At 39.3% G+C, this 10,559-nt stretch overlaps 1 protein-coding gene across 1 annotated transcript in view; it reads left to right on the top strand.

Moving 5' to 3' along the window:
- The window catches only part of MYO10 (myosin X), a 136,260-nt gene that overhangs the window by 109,560 nt on the left and 16,141 nt on the right, over positions 1–10,559 (top strand). The window contains exons 24-28 of the mRNA XM_009883736.1: positions 333–1,235; positions 2,511–2,634; positions 3,924–4,167; positions 6,462–6,557; positions 9,915–10,008. Of these exons, the coding sequence (XP_009882038.1) occupies positions 333–1,235; positions 2,511–2,634; positions 3,924–4,167; positions 6,462–6,557; positions 9,915–10,008 (1,461 nt within the window). The remainder of the gene's footprint in view (positions 1–332; positions 1,236–2,510; positions 2,635–3,923; positions 4,168–6,461; positions 6,558–9,914; positions 10,009–10,559) is intronic.

A 10,559-nucleotide genomic window follows, 5' to 3' on the forward strand; every position in this document is an offset into this window, starting at 1 on the left:
GTTGGCAGATAAAGCCAAAGGAAACTTGATACAGTTGTTTGCATGGAAGTTTCTTTCACCTCATGCTTCATTTAATTTCTGGCAAAGTTTGAACTTTCTGCACGTACTTCAGCTTTCCAGTATCTGTGAGCAAATATAATCATGCTTTCGTTTTCCTTTTTCTTTCCTTTTCTTTTCTTTCTGATGTAGGGATAAGGGTCCCTTTAAATGAACAGCATGGTGGGAGAACAGTGCTTTAGAAATAAACAAATTTTAAAAAGGAATCTTGCATTGAGAGGCTTTATTTTATTTTAATTTATTTTATTTTATTTTAATTTAATTTAATTTTTTAGGCTGAAGAAGAGAGAAAGAAGCAGGAACTGGCTGCCATTCAGAAAGCCCAGAAGGAGGCAGAGCTGAAGCAAGAAGTGGAGAAGCAGAAAGAAAGCAGGCAGGTGGAAGAAATCCTGCGTCTGGAAAAAGAAATTGAAGACCTGCAGCGCGTGAAGAAGCAGCAGGAGCTGTCCTTGACAGAGGCTTCATTACAGAGGCTGCAGCAGCTTCGAGATGAGGAACTCCGGCGTCTCGAGGACGAAGCATGTCGAGCAGCCCAGGAGTTCCTGGAATCTCTGAACTTTGATGAGATTGATGAATGTGTCCGAAACATTGAGAGGTCTCTGTCTGTGGGCAACGGGTATCCTGCTGAGCTGACTGAACAGACTGGAAATGCCTGCAGTGAAAAACCCAATTTTAACTTCAGCCAGCCGTATCCTGAGGAGGAGGTAGATGAGGGCTTTGAAGCTGATGATGATGCATTTAAGGATTCGCCCAACCCAAGTGAGCATGGCCATTCTGATCAAAGGACCAGTGGCATCAGAACAAGCGATGATTCCTCAGAAGAGGATCCCTATATGAATGATACCGTGGTGCCAACAATTCCTGCTGCTAGCAACACCATGCTTATACCTCCTACCCATGATACAGTCAGTCTCCACAACTCTTCAAGTGGTGAATCCACATACTGCATGCCAGAAAATGTATCCTGTAGACCCCCAAATTCCGTGGAACTTATTTCTCCTGATGGAGACTATGATTACGACCAAGACGATTATGAAGATGGTGCTATTACTTCTGGTAGCAGCGTGACCTTCTCTAATTCACACAGTAGCCAGTGGTCACCAGACTACCGATGCTCGGTGGGGACATACAATAGCTCTGGAGCATACCGATTTAGCTCTGAAGGAGCTCAGTCTTCTGTAAGTATCACTGGTTTTATTATCTAAATGATTGATATGTGTTTTTTGATTATTAGTGGGTTTTTCCCACTGGGCAGCCGTAGGGTCACCACTGTGGCTGTTCTTACAGATGTCTGTGTTGTGTAGTTTGACTTGCTTAGACTGCGTATGGACACGGTTGTCTGTTGCCATCTAGATGCCACTGGGGTGAGTGCGTTAGACTTGGAGGCAGCTTGGTTGCTGCTTGCAGTCCTAGGCTTATGCAAGCATATGGTTCTGTCGGTTTTAATGCAGAACTGCGTATTATTTGGTGAGGAGCTCGGTGCATGGCCTTGGATGCAGTGCATAAGCAAAATTCTTCTCTGTGTGTGTGTTTCGAGGCGGGGTACCGGGTAGCACGGTGGGGAATTGATTTCAGAAAAAACAGGTTCAGTTATGCATGCAAGTTGCAACAGTACAGAGCGATAAGCTGCTTGCAGAGGTCCCAGAAATGCCAGGTGTATTTTGAGATGACTTGGAGAGTAAGTTTCACATCATGGCTGAAATTATTGAGGCAGATACTCATACTGAGGAGCCGTTTACTGAGCATACTGTGGGCTTTGCTCCTACAAATGTTTTGGGAAGAATATGATTCCCTCTACTGCTCACAGAATACTTCTGTGAGACTGCATGACTGGGAAAATGAAAAAGTATTTTAGCAATGCTGGCTTATTTGGAAGGAAAATGTTAACACTAAAATACCTGTTACAGTTGAGGTTATGAAAGCCGGTCAAAGAGCCATCATGGTTGTTGGGATAAATTGACAGTTCTTGCCTAAGAGAAAACCACTTTTAGCTGTCTCTATTGAGAACTCCTTCTTGTTGCGCGACTCTGGGTATGTGACAGATGCAGAACAGAAATTCTGATTATTTGGGGTGAGGGTGGAGGAAGCCATTACCACAGCTTCTGTTTCTTTTTCAAGACTTTTCTGAACTGTTATCCGCAGCACTTCAATGATGGAGGGAGGTAGCAAAAGGTAGCGTATCCTGGCCATGCTCTTGCAAAGCGATAACTCTTCTGAGCAGCTACAAAGCTGTTTCATAGATTTGTTACATGATATTAGAGCTAGCGTGTAATCAAACAGGACTAGCTGCAACTTACTACGGTGTATTCCTTCCTTTCTAACCTGGACGAAAAACAACAAGGAATCGTGTCCTTCCAATACAACATAAAATGGTTTAGCTGAAGACTTCTAAACCAATTTCATCTAAACTCCTTCCTGAGAGGTCATTTCACCTTTATTCCTTTCTTCTGTAGTTTGAAGACAGTGAAGAAGATTTTGACTCCAGGTTTGATACAGATGATGAACTTTCCTACCGGAGGGATTCAGTCTATAGCTGTGTCAGCCTGCCCTACTTTCACAGCTTTCTCTACATGAAAGGTACGGGTGAATCAGAATTTGCTAAGTATACAAAATAACCAAAAATGTTTATTACACCTTGCACTCCAATTCCTGTAGGTTAAGCTATTTTCTAATTTTTCAAAGGGTAATATAAAGTCTGGAGAGAGCTGCTCTCAAATTAAGTTGCTTGCAGTGGCTTACATCTGGCAGCCTTTTTTCCTTCTGCAAAGGAACATCAACATTTTGGGCTGCCTCTCTTTCATTTTACATCTTTGCTGTCTCATAAACAATGGGATATACAGTATAAATAGAGCAAAATAACTCACAAAGTCAAATAGTACCAAATTTTGAGGAAAGCTGATTCCATCTCCCAAAATCTTATAACATAGACAGCATTCTACATTGCAGATGAATTTTACTGACATCAGTTGACTTTCATTTTGGATCCAAAAGACACAAAGAAGGATATGTGTAGCAAAGGGGCATGAGAGACTCTGAAAGAACATACGCAGGAGTTCTCTGGTTAAGATTCTTGGGTTTGTCTTCTGATGATTAATAGTAAATCATAATCTAGATGAATTCTTGTATGATACTCATCACTGTAGCATAACTTATTTTCCTGGAATACTAACAGTGATGAATAGGTGCATGGCTATGTTTGTGTGAAAAATAACGTACACAGTCATCACTAGTGTGGCTTTTACCTTCTGACATAGTTGGCAACAAGTTTTTGTGGAAGGACAGGAGTATATTGATTTGGTGAAGGTTTTTATGAGTGGGATGTAGCTACAGTGCAAGGTGTATTGTCTACGGTGTAGCCACACTTTGGTATGGCTGAGCTCACACTGATATATTTCCTACTCAAGTATACCTCTGTCAGGTTTTGTGGTTTTGAGCTGAACGTTGTTACCTCCTAATAACCTGGAGAGAGGAAAGAGTTTAACGCTAAACTTTTCTTAGATCATCACTAAGATACATTGAAAACAGTATTAAAGATCTGATTGTCATATGCAGTAAGACTTTTTAATAATTTAATATTTATATGTTGTGTATAAATATATATCATTATATATGTTACATATATGTTTTCCTTATATAGACATATATTATAATTTATAATTTAGGGGTCTATAGGTTGCCAACAATATTGGCGGCCTTAAGGATATGCAAAAATGAGATCTTTGGTTTCATGACTTACAGCAAAGACTGAGTTTAACTGCAGCATTGTTGGTCAGCATCTTCCAGCGCTGGTTTGGTCACAGCTTCTGTTTTACAGTATAATTGTTTCTCTTAACTATGTATAAACCTACATCTGTGTCTCTTGCCAGGCGGCTTAATAAACACATGGAAGCGACGCTGGTGTGTCCTGAAAGATGAGACCTTCCTGTGGTTTCGTTCCAAGCAGGAAGCACTTAAGCAGGGTTGGCTTCACAAAAAGGGGGGTGGATCATCTACGCTTTCCAGAAGGAACTGGAAGAAACGATGGTTTGTTCTCCGGCAGTCCAGGTTGATGTACTTTGAAAATGACAGTGAAGAAAAGCTAAAGGGTGCCATTGATGTCCGAACAGCCAAGTAGGTTTATGTGGTTTTATACGTTAGCCATAGTTCCTCCTAAATACTTCTTGGGGCTTAATCTGGGAAGATGTTAACTTCCCTGCTTTCAAACTGTGCGAATGCAAGCATGAGAGCGTGCGTGAGGAAGTTGTTGAAAGCAAGTGTCGTCCTTACTTGGCCCTCTCTTAAGTCTCCGGAGTGCTCCAGAGCTAAGCCGGTGCCAAATACTTCAGAAAACTGCTGCTGTAATGAACCCATCTATGCTTTCTCCCAGACTAGAGGCCCTACTTAGTCTGTAATGATTCCCAAGGCAATTTGGGGCACGTTGCCAAGTCCGTAGCTGCAGGCAAACCTAGAATGGAGAGGGTGGAATTAATAGGCCCTGAGTATATTTAGGTTAGCATCGGTCAAAGCTGTATCTTCTGTATGCATTTACGATTTTTTTTGTGTTTGAAATAACTGTGGTAGTGGTAGAAAAGTCTTCAGAATGTGTATATTTATTAAAAAAAATAGAATTACTAAACCTGGCTTGGTAACCTATGTCTTGCTGATTGAAGTTCCTTATGCCTCAAAATTCTATGCTTCCTGAAGCATGCGTGAAAAAAGTTTTGTAAGGGAAGGTATTTTTCCTTCTAACTAGTCAGTATGCTTTATGAGCTTATGGATTATTTATCTAATTTAAAAAGTAGAGTGTGCTCACATTGGTAGTCTCATTTCTGCATAAAAGTGTACTTAAACTTTCTTCCAGGGTAGAGAAAAATAGAAATGGCTGTAACACTTGATTCCACTCTGCTCCTTGTAATCTGCAACTATCCATTTTATTTTGTTAATTTAACAGAGTACTTAAACTAAATTGAAAGCTTAGATTAACGTTTTCTTTGGAAGTCCTGTCTTGAGCCTGATTTCAAGCAGGGCAAAGTAAATAGTTTCAGTGAGCATCCTGACTTGCTCCTATAAAACCAATGGGCTGGTGGCTGTCAAGTAAATCTCTGAATAGAGACTGAAGTTCCTACCACAATTTTTTTTTGTTGAAACTGAATTGGACTCTGTCTCATGTACCATAGCATTTATTTAGCATATTTTTCTCATATGTTTAAAATTTTTTGTTATCACTTCACTGTTTCATTGACTGTGCCCTATAGAAGCTCTTTTGTGAACATACCTTTGAAATTGTCAGGTAAAGGTTGTTCAGCCTAACTTGAACTGTAGGTTCAATCAATGGCTATTTGTGTATAAAATAGCTAAAAGAAAGGGTACTTGTATTTAAAGAGCTGTATGTCATGAGAAACAAGCAATAGCTTTTCTAGGTAACTTTAATGTTCACTGAGTGCATTCCTAACATATCGTATGACATATTTCACCACTCCATATTAGAGATCCCATTCAAATTAAGTAAATCTTAGGCTGATTCACTTAAAACACAGAAGAGGAAGGTATTCTGTTTGACACTGTTATAGGGAGGGAAGGAAACCAAATTAAAGAAAACAGTACAGAATTATAGCTTTATCTTTTAATAGCAGAAAAATTGTCCTCATGAGTCTGATAAGCAGAGCTTGCATATATTGTTTATAGGGTACAGATTTATGAGAATAGTATAGCTGATGAGGAAGTATAGCTAGTTAAGGAAATAATAAGCTTCAGACAAATACAGTAACACAGCAAAAAAGAAATCAAGTTGATTTCTTAAGCTTCAGGAAAACCTGAGGTAATACTGAACTTACTCCTTAAAAATCTTGTGCTTTGTGGTTCATGATTGTTTAATACATCGATACTTAGGTGTCCAAACTAAGAATGAGAAGGATGTAATTTTTCAGCAGATGAGTGCTCAGCTTTTTCTGGAAGTCATGTTTGGAATTGTCTTTATGCTGACTCACAACCACACAGAATCACTAATCCAGGTTTTGTTTGCTTTTTGTTTTTAATCTTCACAAGCTTTCTTTTTACCACTCAAAAAATTGCTTGGCTATGCAGTCAGTTCAGAAATATATCCAATTCTCAACTCAGTCATCCTTGCTTTTTTTGAGGTTTGATAATGCTTTTTCTTTAGTTCTTGTTAAAGCAATAACAGAATAGTCAATTTGGTATACTGACATTCATAATAGTTTGAATATTAATACTGTATAGGCAGAAAACACAACTGTAATTTGGTGAATTAATACTGTCTGATAAATCACATTCTGAGTATTGCAAATGAACCTGATCAAGGCTGGCTGCTATTTTAGGTATCAGTAGTTTGTGAGCTTCTCAGCAGAAAGAATTTTCAAAATGTTGGCAAACTCTAATGCTCAATCTTGGCTTTTTCTTCATTTCAGAGAGATTGTTGATAATACAGGCAAAGAAAATGGTATTGATCTAATAATGGGTGATAGGACCTACCACTTAATTGCTGAGTCTCCTGAGGATGCAAGGTATGAAAGTCATCAGGCCTTTTTCTTTTCTTCTTTTTTTTTTCCTTTTTAACCTCTATGCCATTCTAACTTGTACTTGCCACTGATTTGTTTGCCCTCTGTCACAAAAACTTCAGGCTGTGTTAAACATGTTGCATTTAACACTTTTTTGAAAGGCCTACTCAGAAGAAAATCTTGTGGCCGAACATTACTGGGAAGAGTCAGACTGGCAATGAACATTTGCCTAGAATTTGGCTGTTACACATTTATTACTGGCAACTTTCTGAAATACAGTATATCTGTCAGCCATTGATGCTTGTCTTGTCCATTACCCTGTTGTGTTTAGCTGCATAGTTTAAATCAAAATTTAAAACCCCGTAATCTGCCTGAAATAAAGTACTGTCCTTTAGGACTGGCATCTGTTTGCCTAAGCAGAGCCTAAAATTTTTTCACATAAAAGTTGTAATGTGGTCAGTGGATTTTAGGGTAAAAGCATGCTCATGAATAAGAAGAGTGTGCAACAGACTGTTTCCCTTTCTGCTGATTTAAAAAGGATCTTGCTTTTTTTGCTAAAGGATCCATATCAAACTGTATGGGGAGGCTGGTAGGTGAGGAGCAAGCTTGACTTGTCAGATCGGTTGTAGTGCATCTTTTTTAAAAAAAATCCCCACACTAGAGTTCATGCGAGATAATAATATGCTTGCCCATAAAAATCAAGCATTTAAATAAAGTGAACTTAGTAATCAAAGCTTATTACCCACTGCCTTGCTGCCCCAAGGCCAGAATACAGGATGCTTATGTCAACATGACTTGAGCTAGTTTTGCTCTGAAGCCTTGAAAGTTGCTTTGTATTCTATTCTTTTTAAAGGTATAATACCTTCCTATATCACAGGACTCCGAGTATAAATTTAGCAATGCTTACAACGCAGAATTTTTTAGGCATCCTTAAAATCACCCTTGAAATAAGTTATGAGCTTTCCAACAGTTATTGTTAAGATTATTGTGTGATGTCTGTATATTTTAAAATGAAGGCTTAACTAAAGTCTTTTCTGTTAGACTTGTGTACATGCCCTAGGGACCAATAAGAAATTATCAGCATAAAGGCTTGTCTGTTGTCATGCGTCTCTCATTTTTTTCTTAAACATGGAGGAGGAGGCACTATATTCTATTGTTGTGCATAGCACACATAACACACCACCCACATTAAATTTCTTTTTACCAGTGGATTTCATGTTTCTTTTTTCTCAGTCATCCCAGAAGACTTTAATGAGGGAGACGTGTAAGGATTTGCAGACAGGCTTAAGTCAAAGCCTTGTTAATGTTTGGCATTGTTAGAAGTGAAGCACAAAATTACTGGACTCTGTTGTTTCTGGATCTGCTGTTGAAAAAAATATTTTGTACATGGGCTAGACCATGATCTGAGGTGGCTTTTTGTTCAAGTCACGGGGAAAAAAACAGAGAAACCTGACACCCCCTGCAAAAGAGGAATTACTATTTTGATCGTGGAAGTGTATTTGAGGAAAGAAGTAATGCTTCAGTGGGCAGCCATTGCTGAGGTTTTATTTCTTTCAAACCCCTAGTCTGTCTTTTCCCCCGTTACTGGGTTCTGGGACTCAGCTGAAAACCAAAGGAGGTCCCGAGAGGGCAGAAAGCAAAAGGAGAGTAAAATCTGCCTTTGTCTTTTGCAAAGTATCATGATTAATTTTCATTGTTTACACAGAGATTACATGAAATTATGAAAACTGAATTGTTCTTTAAAATCCCATAATAATTTATTACTAAATGTGCATACAGTGCTATGAAGTCTTTTTTTCTTTTTAAATAGAAGATTGACATTTAAATACATTTGCAATTCTTGAGCCCAAAAAGGAAAGCTGAATTTGATCTGTGGGAATCTTTTTGGTAGATGAGGTTTAGTTTTTTTACAGCTGATGGTTCCTTCTCTCTAGATGACCCTTCCCTCATTTTGAGGGGCTTTCAGTGACCTTGTCTTACATCCAGCAAAGTAAGTGTTAAACACAACCTCTCTGTAGCTTTCTCTGAGTCTTAACAAAAGAATCAGAATTAAATATGTTCTCATCTTCTTTATTGTCAGGCGTTCTAAATCTTCGTTTTCCTTCATGCCTTGCATTGTTCCTAATGAAAGCATAATTGTTAGAAAGGACTTAGGATATGGCAGCAATGTTATTTTTAGTCAGACTACACGGGTTTTCTCAAGCTATTTTGACGGTTCAGTTTCCAGATATCTACGTTATGGGGAACAGTTGGTTTCTGAACGCTGGCGTTAAGGAGGCAGCACTTCAGTGTCATAGGCATAAATTCTGTGACTACAAGCAATTGCAGAAAAAATAGCTTTAAATATAAAGACAGTAGTTTTGCATTTGTTTCCTTAACTTGGTGGTGGTGGAGTCTCTGCAGAAAATTGAGGAGTCTGTTGTAGAGGCTGGGCTTTTGAGCCCTTTGAAAACTTGCCCCCAGGTGGTTTTCATTAGAATGGCAAATTCATATCTCAAAGAATGGCATTCAGGAACCTGCCGAACAGGCCAAGCTCTACCCTCAGATTTCAGTGGGATTGCTTAGAGCAGTTGAGCTTTATCATATACAAGCGCCAGGAGGGCAGAGATTTCCCAGAAGCAGAAGGTGTGGTTGGAATTAAATCCTTCTGCAATTGCTGCTCAGCACTAGGGGACGAAGGACTGGAAACCTCTCTGTCAGTTTTCCTGTTGTGGGTATACACAAGGCCACTGGAGTGGCACAAATTGGCTCTGGATCAACTTCACTGGTCCTTCCAGCAGCTGGATTTTCCATTGCTACATAGGCAACAAAACACGGTAGAGGTATTTGCTTGGAGTTTTTATTCTTGTTCCCCTCTCAGCTGTGCTTCTACAGAGGACTTGATGGACTTGGGTGGTCTTTGCACAGGTGTCATTGTACGAAAGTATTACCGGTCACATTATCAGTGCAGCAGAATTTATAATCTGAAGGTTGACTTTCCCATTAAAGGCTTTATGTGTAGCTAGTAATGTATTTTTTTTCAGATGAAATGTGTGGAATGTGTTGCAAATATTTTCTATGAAGTCAGATGTTTCAGTGTGCTTACTGCCAGTTTTTCAGAGATGCCAATTTTTATTCAAGGTGTTTGTCTTCAGGAAGAAGGGTATGACATGAGCTTGGATGGGAGATCTGGAGGGCTTTGCTTCTACCCAGTATTACTTGAACTGACATAAAGCCTTGCTGCTTTTATGCATGTTGACAAAAGGAATCTTAAGCAATTTCAAAAACCTGCAGAACCTGCTAGATCTCTGCAGAACAAAGGTGACAGAAGGCTTGTGCAGAAACAACATTTTACTTTACACACTGCTGCCTTTCTCTCCACAGCCAGTGGTTTAGTGTACTGAGTCAAGTCCACGCATCCACAGAGCAAGAGATCCGAGAGATGCACGATGAGCAGGCAAATCCACAGAATGCTGTGGTAAGTCTAAATCTGACAAACTTGTCAAAACAAGTATTTTTAGAAAACAGAGGCACTGTGGTGGCCACAGCTTGAGTGTCACAACCTAGGTTTCCTTAAATGCAGTGGTAGCTGTGACAGTGGCTAGCGGCTCCATGTCCTTGACCCTGTAGCTATACAAGAGGAGAGTCTGACTTCTGATCCCTCTCCCATCATTCACCTTGATGAAAAATAAGTGTTGGTTTTTGGGGTGTTTTTTTCTGGTCCGGTGTATGTGGTCCATACACCACAGCGTATGCTTGAGTTTGATTTTTGGCAATGATACAGTTAATGAGTAAGTTAAAAACCCAAGAGTAGAAAATTCGAGATTTCTTTGATCCTGCGTTTATCATTCTGTACAACATACACTGGGAATAAATGGGACAAAGTTGGCACCTAATACCAAGCAAATGGTAATAAAAATTTCTGCTTAATGGCTTCAGAAGTTTGTCCTGAAAGGATGCCATTTATATTGGCATGGCACTTTCAGGTGAAAAACTCAAGCAGGTTTGGAAGCATAGAAAAATAAGAGC

The sequence above is a fragment of the Charadrius vociferus genome, unplaced genomic scaffold, assembly GCF_000708025.1.
Source record: "Charadrius vociferus isolate BGI_N301 unplaced genomic scaffold, ASM70802v2 scaffold103, whole genome shotgun sequence".
Lineage (NCBI taxonomy): Eukaryota > Metazoa > Chordata > Aves > Charadriiformes > Charadriidae > Charadrius > Charadrius vociferus.